Raw genomic sequence first — 22,610 nt, 5'->3', positions numbered from 1 at the left:
TTGCCTTTTTCTGAGTGAACACTTGGTGGCAGCACCAACTCCAGTTTGGATGCTGCACTACATGGCCTCTGGTGGAGCATACCGACTCCAACACCTCTCTCCTGGCCGGCTATAAACAGGTGACACTGTAGCTCGAAGCCAAGTCCTTGCCACGGCCAAGGTCATACAGCTGTCCTGCCGTCAAACAATAAATCATTGAATAGGTTTTGCAACATCCCACATTAACAACGTCCAACAGGGTGTTGTGATTGCAAGAAAAGTGACTAAGATGATCACTTGCGGTTAAACTGCACACCGCCTTCGCATACCAACTCCTCTGATGTAGACAACAGCAGAATCCACACTACACCCAGCTCCTTCAGTTTCTCTGCCATTGCACAACTCACTGATGAGGTAGACCTGCAGTACTTTTAAGTTCTTAATGTCCAGCAGGGTCTTACGATCATAAAAAAATGTTTAAAAAGGACAATAACGCCTTTGGCTGGCACCGCAGAAGCTGCTGCAATCGACCATGCCGCTATCTTGCCAGAACAAATTTCACAATATATGTCAGTGATAATAAACCTGATTCTGATCTTGAATGAATGCTGCGTTATCTCTCATTGCTCCAATATCTGAAGCATTTCCAGCCATCACTGAGGCACAAATGATTCTGATGGTGGATGCCATGAGGATGTTTCTCTGTGTGTGGGAAGCCTAGTTTGAGGATATAGGATTGACCACTGAGGGCAGAGATGAAGAATATTTTTTTCCCAGTCAGTTGTGAAATTTGGAATTCTCTATCCCGGTGAGCTGTAGATGCTGAGTATTTGAGGCTGAGAGAGATTTTTAGACTATAGAGAAATAGGGCTTCCTCCCCTTCCCCCACATCTTCTTTCCTTTTTATTTGGAATTGATGGTTATATGGACTGGATAAAAAAGAACAAAGCCAAGGATCTGATTAGTTATTACCTTATTGAATGGCGGAGTCGGCTTTAGATTCAATCCTGGACCCATTATTAATGTTTTAAATTAATCCTATGTACAGGGTATTACTTTGGATCAGTTGATTGGTCTGTGTCACTCACCCATTTTCTTAGAAATGCTGGAAGCAATGGAACTATCTGAGAAGTTGAAAGGCTTCTTAGTTGCAAGTCATAGCAAAATTACTTCCTCTCCCATATAGTCCACACTGCTTTGAGTGGGAATGTCAGTATAAATGTGATTTTTCTGCTGGTTGCAATGATTAATACAAGTATTTTTTTAGCCTGACCTTTTGACTAGCTGATTCCAATTTCTCTCTGCTTTGCAGCTGTATTTAAATTTATTCCAATTGTAATCCTGTGCTATTTAGAGATGATTAGAGGGCTTAAGTACTGAAGAAGTACTCTCACATTTGCTTTGCTTGTTTTTGGACTTAGTGCACCTTAGCTGGGTAAATACTTGTGAGAAGCACACTTGTTTTTAAGAGATTTAATGAGCATTTTAAATACTGTAACTTGCAGTTGATGTAACCCTTAATGCCAATTGGCTTTGCTTCTTCATTTCTGGATGATATTAGTAACTACCATTGTAAACACCAAGACCTGGGCCTCAATACTCCCTTGTGCAAATGGATCCTGGATTTGTAGACCCCAGGCAGTTTGATTAGCAAAAACATCTCCTTCACAATCTCCATTGGCACAGGAGCATCACAGGGATGTGTACTTGGACTCCTGCTCTACTTGCTTTGCACCTATGACCTTGTGGCTAAGTACAGCTCCAACACCATATACAAGTTTGCTGATGGCACCACTGTTGAGGGCCATATCAAAGGAGGTGATGAATCAGCATTCAGGAGGGAGATTGAAAACTTGGCCAAGTGGTGTAATAACAACAAATTTTCACTCAATGTCAGTAAGACCAAAGAACTGATTGTAGACTTCAGGAGAGGGAAGCCAGAGGTCCAATGAGTCAGTAATCATTGGAGGAATAGAGGCGGAGAGGGTCAGTAACTTTAAATTCTTGGATATCACTATCTCAGAGGACCTGTCTTGGACCCTCCATATAAATATTATTGCCAAGAAAGCATGACAGTGCCTCTACTTCCTGCAGAGGTTCAGCATATCATCAAAAACCTTGGCAAACTTCTATAGATGTGTGGTGCAAAGTGTGCTGACTGGCTGCATCATGGCCTGACATGGCAACATCAATGCCTTTGAGTGGAAAATCCTACAGAAGGTAGTGGATTTGGCCCAGTACATCATGGGTAAAACCTTCCCATCCATTGAACACATTTACATGAAATTTTGCTGTAGAAAAGCAGCATTGATCATCAGAGATCCTCACCATCCAGGCCGTGCTCTTTCCTCACTGTTGTCATCAGGTGGAAGGTACAGATGCCTCAGGACTCGCACCAGCAGGTTCTAGAACACTTACTACCGCTCAGCCATCAGGCTCTTGAACAAAACGGGATAGCTACACTCATTTAAGGACTCTGTTATATTGGGTTACTTCATGCTCGTTATTTATTGCTATTTATTTATATCTGCATTTGCACAGATTATTTACAGTTTACAGTTACTGTTCTATAGATTTGCTAAGTATACTCGCAGAAAAAGAATCTCAGGGTTGTATATGGTGACATGTATGTACTCTGATAATAAATTTTACTTTGAACTTTAAACATAGATACTTTAATTTATAGGAATTAGAATCAGGTTCAATTCATTGCTTCAGCACAATTGGAAGCCTTATTTGGCTTGTCACAGATTAATATAGCAGATTAATCTGCTACATACCATTTAATATTTTAATGAAAATGGAAGCAAATTGCTCCTCAGGTTCCTAATTCAGAATTAGTCAGTATAAAGTAGTTATAGCTATATATTTGTGGATTATCTCAGATGAATTCAGTTAAAACAGATAATTGTAATTTAAATTGAGAGTTTGGACTTGTGGTTCTTTGCTTCATATTCAGATGCTAACTTTTATGACTCAGAGACTAGGGCTAGAGATAATAGCCCTGTTTTTCTTTCCAGGATAATAATAATGGTAATGAAACGTCAGCATTATTTTCATTCCCCCATGAAGCTACAACTTTGAGATTTTGCTGAAATTTAGAAACGAGATGTAACTGAGTCACAACAGGAGGCTGTTGCCTGACTATAGACTTTCATGAAGTTTGTCAGAGGGAAGTTTTGCCTAATTAGCTTACAAATGCCAAATTGACTGGAGAATATTGTGTGGGGTATCAGGAGGATAAACAGGGTTATTGAATAGATGTGATTAACAAAATAAGCCTTATGTTAGAGCTTGGACCATTATTAACTTACTTTAAATCTTTGAAAGTTAATAAAAATGATCAAACTGGCATTTAGTTTATACAAAGGCATTTAAAAGTTCTAATAGTTAAATAGAGTAGGAGGTATGGTTACATATTCTGGAGTTGTTTTCAGAGCATTTCGACTGAAATGTGTTCCGAAACATTGAATTGTCATTTGCAGTTGTACAGAGCAGATACTATGAATGATAAATGAAAAACAACAAAAGCTAAAAAATAATAAGCGTGACAGTCTTATTCATGTGATAGTATACTTTTCACACATTATTTACATTTTGACCTGTGCTCTGCCCTGACTGAACAGATTCTGCTTTCACTTTGTACTTCTGATTGATGGCTCCAATCCATATTTATGTTTGTTGACACTATTGCTGTTGTTGGCTGAATCAAAAGCGGTAAGGAATTGGCATATAGAATAGAGATTGAAAGTCTTGATTAGTCGTGCCACAACAACTCTTCACTCAACATCAGCAACGCCAAAGAGCTGATTATCGACTACAGGAGGAAGATGGTCCATTTGCCAGTCTGTAATAGGGAACGGAGAGTGGGGGAGGGAGGGTCAATAGCTATAAATTTAACATATCAGAGGATCTGTCTTGAGACCAGCACATCAATACCATCACAAAGAAGGCACAACACCCCTTCTACATTCTTAGATTCAACACATCACCAAAATACTTATAACAAATATCTATTGATGCACTGTGTACCACCCCAACTTTATATCACAGATTTTAAAAACTGATATTATTGGACATAAAGCAGTATAGCACAATAACAGGCCCTTCAACCCACAATGTAATTCGGCATAATGCCATGGTAAGCTACCTCTGGCTGTACAAGATCTGTATTTTTGCATTTCTTATATATTCATGTGTCTTAAACACCACTAATATACGTATCTGCTTCCACCACTCCTCCCCTAACCGATTACAACCACACGCCACTCTCTTTGTCAAAAAAACTTGCTCTGCACATATCCTTTAAATTTTGCCTCATTCACCTTAAATGGATCTTCTCTACTACTTGATATTTCTACCCAGCGAAAAAGATTCTGAGTGGCTATCTATGCCTCTAAGAGGTAATTCCTCAGCCTCCAGTGCTCCAGGGAAATCAACCTAAGTTTATGTGATCACAACTCTATCTCCTTTACCATAGCATTGGAGAGAGATAGGAACAGACAAGTTAGGAAAGCGTTTAATTGGAGTAAGGAGAAATATGGGGCTATCAGGCAGGAACGTTGAATCATAAATTGGAAATAGATGTTCTCAGGGAAATGTACGGAAGAAATGTGGCAAATGTTCAGGGGATTTTTGCATGGAGTTCTGCATGGGTATGTTTCAATGAGACAGGGAAAGGATGGTAGGATACAGGAACCGTGATGTATAAGGACTGTTGTAAATCTAGTCAAAAAGAAAAGAGCTTACAAAAGGTTCAAAAAATTAGATATTAGAGAGCTGGAAGATTATAAGGCTAGCAGGAAGGAGCTCAAGAAAGAAATTAGGAGAGCCAGAAGGGGCCATGAGAAGGCCTTGGCAGACAGGATTAAGAAAAACTCCAAGGCATTTTACAAGTATGTTAAGAGCATGTGATAAGACGTGAGAGAAAAGAACCAATCAAGTGTGACAGTGGAAAAGTGTGTATGGAACTGGAGGAGACAGCAGAGGTACTCAATGAATACTTCGTTTCAGTCTTCACTACGGAAAAAGATCTTGGTGATTGTAAGGATGACTTACAGCGGACTGAAAAGCTTGAGCATGTAGATATTAAGAAAGAGGATGTGCAGGAGCTTTTGGAAAGCATCAAGTTGGATAAGTCACTGGGACCGCACAAAATGTACTCCAGGCTACTGTGGGGAGGAGATTGCTGAGCCTCTAGTGATGATCTTTACATCTTCAATGGCGACGGGAGAGATTCCGGAGGATTGGAGGGTTGTGGATGTTGTTCCATTATTCAAGAAAGGGAGCAGAGATAGCCCAGGAAATTATAGACCAGTGAATCTTACTTAAGTGGTTGGTAATTTGATGGAGAAGTTCCTGAGAGGCAGGATTTACGAACAATTGGAGAGCCATAATATGATTAGGAATAGTCAGCATGGCTTTGTCAAAGGCAGGTCGTGCCTTACAAGTCTGATTGAACTTTTTGAGGATGTGACTAAACACTTTAATGAAGGTAGAGCCGTAGATGTAGTGTGTATGGATTTCAGCAAGGCATTTAACAAGTTATCTCTTGCAAGGTTTATTGAGTGAGGGTAGAAAGGAGGTATGGGATCCAAGGGTAAATTGCTTTGTGGATCCAAAACTGGACAGAAGGCAAAGAGTGGTTGTAAACAGGTCATATTCTGCATGGAGGTTGGTCACCAGTGGTGTGCCTCTCGGATCTGGGACCCCTACTATTCATGATTTTTATAAATGATCTGGGTGAAGAAGTGGAAGGATAGGCTGAAGACATAAAGGTTGGAGGTGTTGTGGATAGTGTGGAGGGTTGTCAGAGGTTACAGCGGGACATTGATAGGATGCAAAAATGGACTGAGAAGTGGCAGATGGAGTTCAATCCAAATAAGTGTGAAGTGGTTCATTTTGGTAAGTCAAATATGATGGCAGAATATAGTATTAATGGTAAAACTCTTGGCAGTGTGGAGGATTAGAGGGATCTTGAGGTCCAAGTCCATAGGACACTCAAGGCTGCTGTGCAGGTTGACTCTGTGGTTACATAGAAATATAGAAAATGGGTGCAGGAGTAGGCCATTCGGCCCTTCGAGCCTGCACTGCCATTCAGTATCATCATGGCTGATCATCCAACTCAGAATCCTGTACCTGCTTTCTCTCTATACCCCCTGATCCTTTACCCACAAGGGCCATATCTAACTTCCTCTTAAATATAGCCAATGAACCGGCCTGTGGCAGAGAATTCCACAGATTCACCACTCTCTGTGTGAAGGAGTTTTTCCTCATCTCAGTCCTAAAAGGCTTCCCCTTTATCCTTAAACTGTGACCCCTCGTTCTGGACTTCCCCAACATCGGAAACAATCTTCCTGCATCTAGCCTGTCCAATCCTTTTAGAATTTTATAACTTTCAATAAGATCCCCCCCTTCAATCTTCTAAATTCCAGTGAGTATAAGCCTAGCCGATCCAGTCTTTCTTCATATGAAAGTCCTGCCATCCCAGGAATCAATCTGGTGAACCTTCTCTGTTCTCCCTCTATGGCAAGAATGTTTTTCCTCAGATTAGGGGACCAAAACTACACACAATATTCTAGGTGTGGTCTCACCAAGGCCTTGTACAACTGCAGTAGAACCTCCCTGCTCCTGTACTCAAATCCTTTTACTATGAATGCCAACATACCATTTCCCTTTTTCACCGTCTGCTGTACCTGCATGCCCACCTTCAAATGACTGGTGTACAATGACACCCAGGTCTCGTTGCATCTCCCCTTTTCCTAATGGGCCACCGTTCAGATAATAATCTGTTTTCCTATTCTTGTAATCAAAGTGGATAACCTCACATTTTATCCACATTAAATTGCATTTGCCATGAATTTGCCCACTCACCTAACCTATCCAAATCACCCTGCATCGTCTTAGCATCCTCCACACAGCTAACACCGCCGCCCAGCTTCGTGTCATCCGCAAACTTGGAGATGCTGCATTTAATTCCCTCATCTAAATCATTAGTATATATTGTAAACAACTGGGGTCCCAGCACTGAGCATTGCGGTATCCCACTAGTCACTGCCTGCCATTCTGAAAAGGTCCTGTTTACTCCCACTCTTTGCTTCCTGTCTGCCAACCAATTCTCTATCCACATCAATACCAAACCCCCAATACCATGTGCTTTAAGTTTGCACACTAATCTCCTGTGTGGGACCTTGTCAAAAGCCTTTTGAAAATCTAAATATACCACATCCACTGGCTCTCCCCTATCCAATATACTAGTTACATCTTCAAAAAATTCTATAAAATTCATCAGACATGATTTTCCTTTCACAAATCCATGCTGACTTTGTCCGATGATTTCACCTCTTTTCAAATGTGCTGTTATCACATCTTTGATAACTGACTCTAGCATTTTCCCCACCACTGATGTCAGACTAACCGGTCTATAATTCCCCGGTTTCTCTCTCCCTCCTTTTTTAAAAAGTGGGGTTACATTAGCCACCCTCCAATCCTCAGGAACTAATCCAGAATCTAAGGAGTTTTGAAAAATTATCACTAATGCATCAACTATTTCTTGGGCTACTTCCTTAAGCACTCTGGGATGCAGACCATCTGGCCCTGGGGATTTATCTGCCTTTAATCCCTTCAATTTACCTAACACTACTTCCCTACTAACATGTATTTCCCTCAGTTCCTCCATCTCACTAGACCCTCGGTCCCTTACTATTTCCGGAAGATTATTTATGTCCTCTTTAGTGAAGACAGAACCAAAGTAGTTATTCAATTGGTCTGCCATGTCTTTGTTCCCTATGATCAATTCACCTGTTTCTGACTGTAAAGGACCTACATTTGTCTTGACCAATCTTTTTCTTTTCACGTATCTATAAAAGCTTTTACAGTCAGTTTTTATGTTCCCTGCCAACTTTCTCTCATAATCTTTTTTCCCTTTCCTAATTACGAAATTAGGAAAATATTATGAAAGCATACCTTCATCAATCATGGGATTGAGTTTAGGAGCCGAGAGGTAATGTTGCAGCTATATAGGACCCTGGTCAGACCCCACTTGGGGTACTGTGCTCAGTTCTGGTCGCCTCACTATAGGAAGGATGTGAAAGCCATAGAAAGGGTGCAGAGGAGATTTACAAGGATTGTGCTGTCTTTACGACAGTTATTTAGTTTATAATATTTTCGCTTAGTAATTCATTCAATAGTATTTTCTAGTTAGAATTAGAAGTGTTTAAAGTGTATTCATTGCATGTAAAATATATCGGCATGCGATGACGTCACATCCGGTTTCGCCGCGTCTTGTGGGAAAATACCGGTTTGAAATTAGCGCGAGGGTGGGGGCTCACCACGAGGCACACCTGAGCAGAAGTTGTTTTGCAGGCATGAGAAATCACAGTGAGAGCAACGCTGTAAGTTAATAGATAATCGATATATTGAACTAAGATGTTAATGCCGATCCTGTTAGAAGTAACGACGGTAGATAATGTTTATGCTTTCGTTAGTTAAAGAGTCGCGGATAGTTTGCATGGAAGTGTATTTAAAGTAGTCAATGGAGCAGGTAAACTCTCCCTGTATACTGCACCTTAGTGTAATGTAGTTATAGTCACCTTTGCAAGTATTTACACTTGAAATGTGATATTAAGGAAGGAACAAATACTGTATCAATCTTGTATTGTTTTATCAACAGTTTTCACCATATGTTAATGTGAAGAGTGAACAGTAAATGGTTAATCTTACTGCGATCTGGTTTGCATTGGCTGTGGTTTATCCGGACGTTAAATTCGGCGTTTCGTTACACCCGAAGGAGAACGTTACAGTGAAAAAGCGGCATTATCAGGTGTTTCAAGTGCTGCAATGTCAGCTCAATCCTGCATCAAGTCGACGCCGCCCAGCGACAAGGGCAGTAAACCGACATCAAGTAAGCCCACCCAAGCGTTATCAGGTGTTCCAAGTGCTGCAATGTCAGCTCGATCCGGGATCAAGTCGATGGCGCCCAGCGACAAGGGCAGTAGAACGACATCAAGTAAGTCCACACAGGCAAGAGCCAAGGCAGAAGCCGCCAAGGTGCGACTGCATTACGCCAAACAAGAAGCAGTTTTGAAAATGAAACTGGCCACCAAAGAAGCCGAAAGGGCCGCCAGACAAAGAGAAGAGGCTGCCAGAGAAGCCGAAATCCAGAAAGAAAGGGCCGCCAGAGAAGCCGAAGAGGCTGCCAGACAAAGAGAAGAGGCTGCCAGACAAAGAGAAGAGGCCGCCAGAGAAGCCGAAACCCAGTTGGAAATGACAAAAATATCGACAGAGTTGCATGTGCTGCAGCTAGAAGGAGAAGGAGAAGCTGCCAGGGTGGAAGCAGAGTACATAGAAGAAGCTGAAGGGTCGCGTGATCTGACCGAAACAAGTTCTGCTTTAGAAAGGACCAGACTGGAACGCACAAGCGACTATGTACAATATCAAGCAGACAGGCAGGCTCGTCTCCCCTCTCCATACCTATTCGATAACTTCCCCAGCTACGAGGAAGAGAATTTACCCTCGCGGCCCCGCGATGAAGTCAAGAATGAAAGAGCTGACAACCGATATACTTTGACACCAAAGTTACAAAGTTCGATGCGAAGAGACGCGGAGGTTGAATCCAGGATGGCAAATTCCATGAGAAACGTGCGTTCTCAGTCATATGGGCGCCAACGTACTTCTCCAGCCCGCATGCCGCTTGCAGCCGATCCCACGCTGCAGTATTTAGCACGACGGGATCTCGTCACTTCGGGACTGTACCAGTTTGACGATAAACCCGAAAATTACCGTGCTTGGCTCTCCACATTCACCAACGTGATTGACGGGGTCCAGCTCAGTGCAACCCAAAGGTTGGACCTTATGGCGAAATGGCTGGGGAAAGAATCACGCGACCAGGTGAGACGCATGCGTTCAGTGTACATCAACAAACCTGAGCTAGCCTTAAGCGAAGCGTGGGAGAGACTTTGGGAGAGATATGGGGCCCCCGACATTATTGAAGCGGCGCTATATCGACGTCTGGAAAACTTTCCTAAGGTGTCAGCCAAAGATCACTTTAAGTTAAGAGAATTCGGAGATTTACTCATGGAGATCCAAGGCGCCAAAGAAGATGGCTATTCAGCTGGTCTAGTATTCCTAGATACTCCATCCGGGATTAGACCAATTGTGGACAAACTTCCATTTGGGCTGCAGGACAAGTGGCTGACTGTTGCCTCAGAGTACAAGGAAGACCACGATGGTCGATTTCCTCCCTTTAAGCACCTCACTAGGTTTGTGTGCAAGGAGGCGAAGAGGCGAAACGACCCTAGCCTTGTAGGTCCAGGAAGCAGTTCGATTTACACCAAGCCAGGCAGATCCGTTTCGAATGTTTTCAACATTGATAAACCCGTGTCAGTGCTCAAGACCGAAGCCCTTACGACTAACAACGACCCTGGCAAGTATTGTCCATTGCATAACAAACCTCACCCCCTGAAAGCATGCAGAATGTTTAGGGAAAAACCCCTTGAAGAGAGGACGGCTCTTCTCAAGGAGAAAAGAATATGTTTTAGATGCTGTTCCTCAACCTCTCACCTCGCCAGAGAGTGTACGATCGCCGTGAAGTGTCCGGAATGTGGCAGCCCAGATCACGTCGAGGCCATGCATCCCGACCTGTCACCACAAACCGAGAGCGCTCCTTCACCCCCACAACAGGACGGCGGGGAGGGAGAGGCTCACTCTAGGTCAATAGCTGTCAGCACGAACTGTACAGAAGTTTGCGGTCAAGCTCAGTCAAGTCGTTCTTGTTCCAAGATCTGCCTCACTAAGGTGTACCCTAAAGGAGCCAAAGACAAGGCCATCAAAGCCTATGTGATTCTGGACGATCAGAGCAATCGTTCACTAGTCAGTCCAGAGTTCTTTAAATTGTTCAACATTGAGAGTGAGCGGTTCCCATACTACCTCAAAACTTGCTCAGGCAACATGGAAACCCAAGGAAGGAAGGCAGAAGGCATCCAGATCGAGTCCCTGGATGGTAAAGTCGTCATCTGTCTCCCTCCGCTCTTAGAGTGCAATGAAATCATGAATAACCGCGCTGGGATCCCGACACCAAGTGCGGTGCTACACCAGCCGCATCTCCACCACATCGCCAAACACATCCCAGAACTGGATCCGAAAGCGGAAATACTCCTGCTATTAGGAAGAGATGTTATCCAGGTACACAAGGTTAGGCAGCAGATCAATGGACCACTCAACGCCCCCTTCGCGCAACGTCTGGATCTGGGCTGGGTGGTGATAGGAGAGGTGTGTCTCGGTGACGTACACAAACCGACGGTCGGCACACTCAAGACCAATGTGCTAGAGAGTGGCCGCCATTCGATCTTTCAACCCTGCCCGAGTGTCCCGTGCATCAAGGAAGCACAACAAGGCGTTAACAAGCGCGAGGCAAGCGACGAGTCGCTGGGCCAGTCAGTCTTCGCTCTAACGAAGTATGACAACAAACTTGCACAATCAGCTCAAGATACCATTTCTTTAAAAACCAAAGACACCAAGGTCTTCAGAGATGAAGCAAATAATGGGGTTGCCCCATTGCCAATCAGAGAACCACGCCAGCGCTCACCAGATAACAAAGAGCAGGCAGTCAAACGGTTCACGTCCTTAAGGAAAACCCAGAAAAGGAAACCTGAGATGCAGCAACGCACCCGATTGGCCCACGAGGTACTGTGCACCCTAATGGCAGAGGTCACAGCCATTATAAACGCACAATCATTCCTACCTGTGTCTTCTGACCCAGAAAACCCCTTTATACTTTCGCCATCAATGCTCCTTACACAGAAGGCAGGGGCACCTCCTCCACCAGGAGACTTTTCAGACAGGGATCTGTACACAAAGCAATGGAGACAAGTCCAGGCTCTGGCAAATCAGTTCTGGTCCCGCTGGAGACAAAAATATCTACCTTTGTTGCAACAGAGACAAAAGTGGACAGAACCCCGCAGGAATCTTCAAGTTGGAAACTTAGTCCTGCTCAGGGACAAGCAAGTCGCTCGCAACAGCTGGCCAACGGCCAGAATCACTGCTACATTCCCTAGCGAGGATGGACATGTCAGGAAGATCGAATTGAAGACTACCGACCAAGGCGATGTGAAAATTTACCAAGGGCCAGTTACAGAAGTTATTCTACTTCTACCCAATGACTGATTAAGAGACTAAGTTTTGTACTCTGCTCATTGTGACCTTACGAAGGTCAAGCGGGGAGTGTGCTGTCTTTACGACAGTTATTTAGTTTATAATATTTTCGCTTAGTAATTCATTCAATAGTATTTTCTAGTTAGAATTAGAAGTGTTTAAAGTGTATTCATTGCATGTAAAATATATCGGCATGCGATGACGTCACATCCGGTTTCGCCGCGTCTTGTGGGAAAATACCGGTTTGAAATTAGCGCGAGGGTGGGGGCTCACCACGAGGCACACCTGAGCAGAAGTTGTTTTGCAGGCATGAGAAATCACAGTGAGAGCAACGCTGTAAGTTAATAGATAATCGATATATTGAACTAAGATGTTAATGCCGATCCTGTTAGAAGTAACGACGGTAGATAATGTTTATGCTTTCGTTAGTTAAAGAGTCGCGGATAGTTTGCATGGAAGTGTATTTAAAGTAGTCAATGGAGCAGGTAAACTCTCCCTGTATACTGCACCTTAGTGTAATGTAGTTATAGTCACCTTTGCAAGTATTTACACTTGAAATGTGATATTAAGGAAGGAACAAATACTGTATCAATCTTGTATTGTTTTATCAACAGTTTTCACCATATGTTAATGTGAAGAGTGAACAGTAAATGGTTAATCTTACTGCGATCTGGTTTGCATTGGCTGTGGTTTATCCGGACGTTAAATTCGGCGTTTCGTTACACCCGAAGGAGAACGTTACAAGGATGTTGCCTGGATTGGGGAGCATGCCTTATGAGAATAGGTTGAATGAACTCGGCCTTTTTCCTTGGAGCAACGGAGGATGAGAGATGACCTGATAGAGGTATACGAGATGATAAGAGGCATCGATTATGTGGATAGTCAGAGGCTTTTTGCCAGGGCTGAAGTGGCTAGCCTGAGTGGGCACAGTTTTAAGGTGCTTAGAAGTAGGTACAGAGGAGATTTCAGGGGTAAGGTTATTATGCAGAGAATGGTGAGTGCGTGGAATGGGCTGCCAACAACGGTGGTGGGGGCGGGTACTATTGGGTCTTTTAAGAGACAGATATATGGAACTCAGAAAAATAGAGGACTATGGGTAACCCTAGGTAATTTCTCAGGTAAGGACATGTTCGACACAGCTTTGTGGGCCAAAGGGTCTGTATTGTGTTATAGGTTTTCTATGTTTCTATGTTTATCCAGCCTCTTGTTGTAGCTCATACCTCAATCCAGGGAGCATCCTTGAAGTTTTTCCAGAGCTTCCATATCCTTCTCACAATGGGGTGACTAGAGTTTAACCTAAATGAAGTTTAACCTAAATGAGTTTAACCTAAATGAAGTTTTATATGGCTTCAACAAGGCTTATTGATTCATTCTTAATCCCCTGACCAAAGAAGACCAGTGTATCATATGTGTGACGGACATTGAGTATTCAAAAACTATTAAAAATAGGGAATATTTTCAATAATTTTTAACAAATCATCTGAGAGGCAATGATTATACATTTTATTAAATTGAATTCAGGAACGTGTAAATTATTCATATTCAGGTTTTGTTTTAAAGCGCAGTTCAAACCAATCACTCAACAAGCTTTTTAAAAATTAACTATATTTTGTTAATTAACAATTAACAATCTTTCTTTTCCATTATTACTGAGATTTAAACGTGTTTTTATGATTAAGTGATCCTTAGCCTTGACTAAGCCACTAGATGGAAAACTCCAATTTGGTTTATCTATTATTATTTTTCACACTGTGCCACATCATATGATGAAATTGTGAAGGTTATACATAACATTAATCTTTGCTAATTATACTGCAATAAATAATCATCTAGAATTATCCTTTTTTTTGTTTATTACACTTTTATCCAGATGGAGTTTACAATTACAAAAACATGGGATAGTTCACCGGTCTCTCACAAGGGGATTGCTCTGTCACTCAAACCAGATGATGAAGGAATACTAATGGTGGTAGATGCCCCTTTCTTCAATGATCCTCCATCCCCAGCTGGTCCAAGAGGAAAATCTTACGATCATTTGTGGGATTATGAAGGTACAGCAAGCACCAGTTTTACCAAAATTTTATATTTGAAAACATAAGTATCAGCTTTTTTTTTGATCAAGTGTCACTACTTTTGCACCAAAATGTGAATTTTAGTTCTATTTTTAATTTTTTCCATTACAACTTTTTCAGTTTTTATTTTCACAGTAGTTTTATAGAAAGCTTATCATTATGTTGTTAAGAGACAAAATAAGATCAGATACTGAACACTGTGTAGGTATGCATTGCTGTTGATCCTGTGACGCTGGAGAACTGCTGATAAGCTACTGTGTTTGTAGTTTCACATTCCAAGCTAGATTAACAAGAGTGTGCTCTACAGTACCGATGCCACGGTAGCATAGTGGTTAGTGTGATGCTATTACCATTCAGGGCATCGGAGTTTGGAGCTCAATCCTGGCAGGCTCTGTAAAGTGTTTCTGTATGTCCTCCTACGGAATCTGTGGGTTTTCTTCAGATTCTCCAGTTTCCTTCCACAGTCCAAAGATATACCGGATAGGTTAATTGGTCGTTGTAAATTGTCCCAAAAGTAGATTCAGGTTAAATCGCGGTTTGTTGGGGTTGCTGGACAGTGCAACTCAGAGAGCTGGAATGGTGTATTCCAAGCTGTATCTTTAAATAAATAAGTAAGCAAGCTAGGAACGTACTGGAGGACAACTGGCAGTATGCCACATCTATGGAAAAGAGTACAGTCGACGTTTCGGGCCGAAACCCTGCAGCAGGACTGGAGAAAAAAGGCTGTGGAGTAGATTTAAAAGGTGGGGGAAGGGGAGAAAGAAACACAAGATGATAGGAGAAACCTGGAGGAGGATGAAATAAAGAGTTGGAAGTTGATTGGTGAGAGAGACAGAAGGCCATGGAAGAATGAATAGTGGGGGGAGGAGCGCCAGAGGGAGGTGATGGGGGCTGGTAAGGAGATAAGGTGAAAGAGGGAAAAGGGAAAGGGAAATAGTGAAGCAGGGGGCATTGGGGGCATTACTGAAAGTGAGAGAAATCGATGCCCGAAACATCAACTGTACTCTTTTCCATAGATGCTGCCTGGCCTGCTGAGTTGCTCCAGCATTTTGTGCATGTTGCTTGGATTTCCAGAATCAGCAGATTTTCTCTTGTTTGATGTTAGAAATCCATTTCATATGGAACTCACTAATTATCATTGAACTTGGAATTGGTAACCACGAAAATATATTTTTGAGCTTATTGTTGCAGATAATTCTGCAGAAATACTTGGCATTGGTAAATGGTATTGTAAAATGGAGCAGAATGCTGTAGAGACCTAAAGCTCTAATTCATATTGTAGAATTATTGATGGAAATGCTTTTTCAAAGCAGCACTGATGACTTTGGCAAGTTTACATTATATATGGTATAAGTCTGTTTATTCCTCTAAGTTTACGTGCACAATACATTTTTATCAAAGTGTCTGAATTTGCAATTAAAGCAATCAAACATAATAATTTAGTGGGGCACATTTTCTGAAGAATATTTTTAGATTCAAATGGCACTATCATTTATGAGCATTATTATCAGGGTTCTCTGCCAGATTCTGGTAGAGTTAGAATGTAGAACTGGGAACAGTACAACACAGCCCATGATGTTGTGCTGACCTTTTAACCTAATCCAAGATCAATCTAACCCTTCCCTCCTACAGAACACTCCATTTTTCTTTCATCCATGTGCCCATCTAAGCGTTCCTTAAATGTTGCTAATGTTGCTGCCTTTATCACCAATACCAGCAGTGCATTCCATGCATTCTGTGCCACTCTTTTGAAAAAAATCTACCACTGACATCCTCCTGAAATTTCTTTCCAATCACCTTCAACATATGTTTTCTCATATTAGTCATTGCCACCCTGGGAAAAAGGCACTTTCCGCCCACTTTATTTGTGCCTCTTATCATCTTATACACCTCAATCAAGGCACCTCTCATCCTTCTTCGCTCCAAAGAAAAAAGCCCTAGCTTACTTAACTTTTCCTTATAAGTCATGTTTTCTAATTCAAACGGCATCCTGGTAAATCTCACAAAATACTGGAGTAACTCTGCAGGCAGCATTGATGGAAAAGAGTAAACGGTTGACATTTAGGGTTGAGACCCTTCATTGGGACCAGCAAAAAGAGATGAGAAGTCAGAATAAGAAGGTGGGGGAGCAGAGGAAGAAGCACAAGGTAGTTGATAGGTGAAAGCGGGAGAAGCTGAGGGATGAAGTTAAGGGCTGGGAAGTTGATTGATGAAAGAGACAAAGGGCTGGAGAAGGTGGAATCTGATAGGAGAGGACAGAAAGGCATGGAAGAGGGAGAAGTGGGAGGAGCATCAGAGAGAGGCAATGGGCAGGTAAGGAGAAAGTGAGAGAGTAAAATGGAAATGGGCAATGGTGCTGGAGGTGGGGTAGTTACCGGAAGTTCGAGAAATCGGTGTTCATGCTATCAGGTTGGAGGCTACACAGATGGAATATAAGGTGATGCTTCTCCAACCTAAGTATGACCTCATTGCGGCAGCAGTGGAGGCCATGGGCTAACATATTGGAATGGAAATGAGAAGAAGAATTGAAATGGGTGGCCACTGGGAGATGCTGCTTTTTCTGAAGGACAGAGCGTAGGTGCTCAGCAAAGCGTTCTCCCGGTCTATGTTGGGTCTCACCAATATATAAGAACCCACACTGGGAGCACTGGATACATTAGATGACCCCGACAGACTCACAGGTGAAGTGTCACCTTGGGGCTGTGAATGGTAGTGAGGGAGGAGATGTAGGGGCACGTATGGTACTTGTATTCCCTGGTTTTCTGTCCTCTCTTCCTCTTTTATCAGATTCCCCCTTCTCCAGCCTTTTATCTCTTTCACTAATCGTCTCCCTAGCTTTTTACTTCCCCTCCCCCCTGGTTTTACCTATCACCTACTACCTTGTGCTTCTTCCTCTGCTCCTCTCACCTTCTTACTCTGACTTCTCATCTCTTTTTTTTCCAGTCCTGATGAAGGGTCTCAGCCTGAGATATCGGCTATTTACTCTTTTCCATAGGAGCTGCCTGGCCTGCTGAGTTCCTCCAGCATTCTGTGTTTATTACTTTGATTTCCAGCATTTGCAGATTTTCTCTTGTTTGTGATCCTGATAAATTTCCTTTCTACCCTCACTAAAGCTTCCACATCCTTGAGGAAATCACAACTGAATGCAATACTCCAGAGTTTTGTAGATAGAGCTGCAACATTACCTTGCAGCTTTTGAGCTCAGTCACTGTTTAGTGAGGATCGACATAGCAATTGTGGCAGCTTTCAGAGGCTTTGGACTTTGGTCCCACGATGTCTCTGATCCTCCACACTGCCACGAATCTTGTCATTAACTTTATACTTTGCCTTCAAGTTTGACCTTCCAAAGTGTATCACTTCACACTTTAACACATTGAACTCTCAGCCCAGCACTGCATCCTATCAATGTCCCTATGACAACGTTTAATTATTTATGCCAACCTGTTTTAGTTATTAATTTTAAAAAGTAACTTCACTGATATTCACCATCAATCAACCTCAGGGAGTAAACAGGCATGTAATCTATTCTGTTCAGTTCATTATTTGTTTAAGAAATGTCATATTTAAAAGAAAAAAAATTCCTTATTTATTTCTGTCTTGTTATTACTTTCTAATCTTGTTTATGTTTGTTCATGTTTTTCACCCTCATTCTCTCATTTAGATCCCATTTAGATCCCATGTTCTTGTTATTATTGGCAGAAATTTGAGTTGAAGGGGACAGATAAAGTTTAAGTTGTAAGCTCAGTGAACTGAAACAAATTTTGGACCTTGGTCTAAAATCTTGAATATAGAGGAGCCCATGGTCTTGGGTGCTGGCTGAACATCCTACATATTAATGCTGGTCTGGTGTCAAGACTTTATTCAGTAACATAAATAGTTACATAATGTTTTGAAAATTGCTTTCTTCAGCCTTAGCTTTTTAATTTTTCTGTGTTTGATAGTTGTGGAAGCGTTTTTCTTGAATAGCTGCAAAGAACTATATCTTGAAGTGGAACTCTGTCCGTGAGTATCAATATTTTTCTCACACTTGAATGCTGTGGATAGTTTTGAATCTCTGTATTATAATCTATGCAGGCCTAGAAATTTACTTGTGTTGCACTGGGAAAAAAAAGTGACATTGCATAGATGAAAATTATGTTGATGGGCCATTAAGGAATTTTATTCATGTTTATAGATGCATCAATGCTGCATTAACAGCTGGTCTTTTTGGTGCAATATTTTCCAGTTCTATATTATTAGTATCCTGCTAGGTAAACTGCTATTAGCAGCAGTACTATGCTCATTGGTGTCTCCAGTGTGATGCTTAAGCACAATGGACTACAAAATAACTGTTTGCTGCTCAATCACAGAAGAATCAGCCTTTCCTAATGCTGAACTGCACTGTAGTGCAGTTTAAATAGCCAGTTACACATTTGACATAAAAATAGACGGCACATTGCAAAACTGTACAAAAGGAACCTTGGGTAAAATGACCAACATGTGAATCAGCTGGCAAAATTAAATGACCTGAAATGTTAGGAGAAACTCTGTAGTTAGAATGTGATTCTGTCTTCGGCAGATGAGAAGTAATCAAAAAAACAGAATAAGAACACATGGCAAAAGAGACAATGCTCAACACTTTATCTTGCCACACAAGCTACCCTTCCATTGTCCTCACTCGCATCTATGACACCTGTAGGAGAGGGGCCAAATTCAGATTAGCTATGATTTTAGTGAATAACAGAGCTTGAGGGATCAAATAACTTACTCTTGCTCCTATTACTTTTCTGTTCTTACTAAAATATTCCATTGACTTCAGCTAAAGTACAGTAAGCCTAAGGTCTTTAACACTTATTCTTGTTCGTTGATCCCAGAAAATTGGACACAGAGATTTGTAATACTTCTATCATATCACACTTTTGCATGTTAAAATTACATTTCTGTGAAAAATAAGCATAAACAAAAATGTGAAATTTAAAGTTTTGTTATTCTGTGTTCCTCGTGTGTACCACGTAACTGTACCATTTACAATATTTTGATTTATGTTTGAGTTGCCTGTGTGGTCTACTGAATCAGAATCAGAATTAAGTTTATTATCACTGACATTCAATATGTCATGAAATTTGCTGCTTTGTGTCAATAGTCCAATGCAAGACATTGTTATGAACCCCGTAACTGGGTAACTTACCAGCAAAGATAGAGACGTCTGTTGAAGTCTGATGATACTATTTTTAACAGTATTTATTAGTAAAAATACACAAAAATAATATCAATGCAAATATACAGCTAATATACATCATCAATACTAAATCTAAAAGTGCGGGTATAATAATAATCAATAAGAAATAAGCTCTATCATTGTCTAGGGGATAATGTATTGTCGGATGGAAATATAAAGTTCACTGCAGTTCCACAAGCTGCCGTCTTTTGGTTGTCGCTGTGTTGCACTTTGTCGGAGAGAGAGAGAGAGAGAGAGAGAGAGAGAGATAATGGGAACATTTACCGCTACGGGTTTTTCCAACCCTCCTTTATGATTTTGATCCGTCAGGTGTCTCGTTGTCGTGGCCGTTCAATTGTGACCTCTCCTTTAGCTAAACTGTTCTTCCGTGGTGAGCCTGCCACCCTGGCAAGGAAGAACGCACATGAGTCCCCACCAGCTTTTGCTATAAAACGCTGTCATGGGATTTCCGGCGTTTCTCCTGGTGTGTCTAAAGGGGTTGTTCCCCAGACCCCTCTTTTATCCTTACTCACGGGGTCTCAGATGTCAATCAGGTTGGGATGATGCAATCCCTCAACCAGACCACTCTGGTTGTCCCCTGAGGGGCTTCAATGAATAGTACAGTACTCAATACACAATTCCGTCTCCAAGAGACAATGGCATTTATCAGTGGTTCCGTTCCGCTGAGGTCAGGACACATTCCAAACCTCGTGTATTCTGAGTGTCTCTCTCTCATTTCCTGGGTCCCAGACCCGAAAAAATAGCGATCTTGTGATTCTCAAAAAGGAGGGGGCGACTTTGTACCCTTTGGCCCCTCAGAGTTGCTTCACATTCGTAACAACATTAAAAATTACTTTTAAGTTACAATTGAAAAAAAAATCAATTAAAGATGCAAAAAAGGAAGGAAATGAGTTCATTGAGTGTTCAGGTAGTCTGATGATGGAGAAGAAGAAGCTATTTATAAGACATTGAGTATGCATTTCAAGTTCCTGTACCTCCTCTCTGACGCTAGAAGTGAGAGGAGGGCACGTCCCCGATGGTGAAGGTTGTTAGTGAGGCACCACCTTTCGAAGTGTCCTTGAAGGTGTGGAGGTTTGTTCTTGTGATATTAGCTACAAGAACAGGTCAGAGACTCGGTATTCCACAACAAGTGACTCACCTCCTTTCCACTATCTACATGGTACAAGTTCAGGAGAGTAATGGAATATCCTTCACTTGCATGGATGAATGCAGCTTCAACAACTTTCAAGATGCTCAACATAGTGCAAGCCAAACCAGCCCTCATGATAGGCCCTCCATTCACTGCCCTTAGTACTCATTTTCACCACCATTGGTACACATAGGTTACAGTATCATTTACAGAATGTACTAGTTGATGCCCATCTTCCAACCTGTGCCACGAAGAAGGAGAAGGTCAGCTGGTACATGGGAACACCTCCAAAGCTCGCACATTCCGACTTAGAAATATATTGCCATTTCTTGTCCTCACAAGGTTTAAATCCTGAAACACCCTACCCATCAATACTCCGGAGTCTCTTCACCAGAAGGATGCAAAAGCAACTCAGCTTCTCATTCTCAGGGGCAATAAATCCCTGTTTTGCCCCTGATGCCAGAAGTGAATAAATGGAGAAAAATAGTATGATCCCTTTCACACCTTCCCAAACCGGGAATCCTCATTTGATCTACTGTAGATTCCGGACTACAGAGCGCACCTGATTAAAAGCTGCACGCTCTAATTTTAGAAAGAAAATCAATTTTGTACTTGTACAGGCCGCACCGGATTTTAAGCCGCAGGTGTCCCACGTTGTAATATGAGATATTTACACAGAAAGATATTACACGTGAGGATTTTTTAACTTTTAATTAAATCCGTATGGTAACATAAACAAATATATATTGCAAATGCTTTTTTTTCGAACAATGCCTGTAACACAGCTACTTTTAAATATACATACGTATCGGTAACACACAAATTACGTTGCGTATACTTATTCACTGAACAGTGCACGAACAACATTCCAATATCTCCTAATGACTGGTAAAAAAAATATATATACTGCAGCCTACCAAGAAAAGTTATTGATCGCCTTCTTCATCTTCCTCCTGCGCACTAAAACCATCAAAGTCCTCTTCTTCAGTGTCCGAATTGAATAACCTCAGGATCTCGTCACTCACTTCAGTCTCTTCGTTGTCGCTCTCACTTGAGCGCACGCGGTCCTCTTCATCACGCAGCAGTCCAGCCCTTCGAAACCCGTTGGTGATGGTGGATGTTGTGACACAGCTCCACACATTTAGGATCCACTGGCAGACTTGAGTTAAAGATGCTCTTCGCATGCGTCCTGTTTTGGTAAAGGATTTCTCGCCGCTCGTCATCCAAGCCTCCCACTCAACGCGCAGCGCCACTTTAAATGCCCGGTTCACGCTGATGTCCAGTGGCTGCAAATACTTCGTGGTGCCCCCAGGAATCACAGCTGGAATTGAGTTTGTACTCTTGATGGCAGCTTTCACTGAACTTTCATTGTCAGCCGCTTAAAAATCACCATCGGTGGAAGCTTTAGTCCGGATGCTGTGCAGCTTAGAACACAAGTAAAATGCGTTCTCTCATGGCCACTTGTTTTCAGTGTGATGGACGAGTCACCCTTTTTATTAATAGTCCAAGTGAGAGGCGGGTCAAACGTCAAAGGTCCATATTTATATCCATATTTATGATATCCATATTTATCCATATTATCCATATATTTATCCATATTATATCCATATTTATGATATCATCTGACCCGGTGGAATTCACCGCTATCTTTGTTTGAGTGAATGTGCGGAAGTTAGCAAGCTTTTCCTCGAGGTCGGGAGGGAGCTGCTGACACAGAGTCGTGCGTACCCTGACAGACAGGCCTTTTCGTCTCATAAATCTAAAACACGATGGCCCACCTCTAAAATCTTCGATTTTCATTTTGGTGGCGATTGCTTTAGCCTTCAGTCTGATCTGCACGGTGGAAACACCGCGGCCGCCTGCTCTCTGTGTGTTAACCCAGTCTTCAAGAAAGTTTTCAAGTTCGGGCCATCTGCTATGATTACCTCTGAAAGCTTTTGTCGTCTTTTTGCATTGACTCAGTTCTTCACGCTGGCGTTTCCACCGTCTCAACATCGATTCATTTATGCCAAGATTATGTGCAGCAGCTCGATTTCCTTCTTCAACCGCCAGATTGATCGCC

At 42.0% G+C, this 22,610-nt stretch overlaps 1 protein-coding gene across 10 annotated transcripts in view; it reads left to right on the top strand.

The window, feature by feature from the left end:
* Positions 1-22,610, top strand: part of c3h4orf33 (chromosome 3 C4orf33 homolog) — a 62,489-nt gene that overhangs the window by 20,833 nt on the left and 19,046 nt on the right. For 9 of the 10 annotated variants that reach the window (XR_009511324.1, XR_009511325.1, XR_009511322.1 and 6 more), the window contains exons 2-3: positions 14,000-14,180; positions 18,143-18,203. Coding sequence is in view for 5 of the 10 variants with exons in the window: in XM_059965238.1 (XP_059821221.1) it covers positions 14,000-14,180; positions 18,143-18,203 (242 nt within the window). In the remaining 5 variants the exon portion in view is untranslated. Of the gene's footprint in view, positions 1-12,833; positions 12,974-13,999; positions 14,181-18,142; positions 18,204-22,610 lie in introns of those variants that run through there. The other variant, XM_059965237.1, reaches the window with a different exon arrangement.

The sequence above is a fragment of the Hypanus sabinus genome, chromosome 3 (genome assembly GCF_030144855.1).
Source record: "Hypanus sabinus isolate sHypSab1 chromosome 3, sHypSab1.hap1, whole genome shotgun sequence".
In the NCBI taxonomy this organism is placed as follows: domain Eukaryota; kingdom Metazoa; phylum Chordata; class Chondrichthyes; order Myliobatiformes; family Dasyatidae; genus Hypanus; species Hypanus sabinus.
The sequence above is the reverse complement of the archived record's forward strand: the minus strand, read 5'-3'. Positions and strand labels throughout refer to the sequence as shown.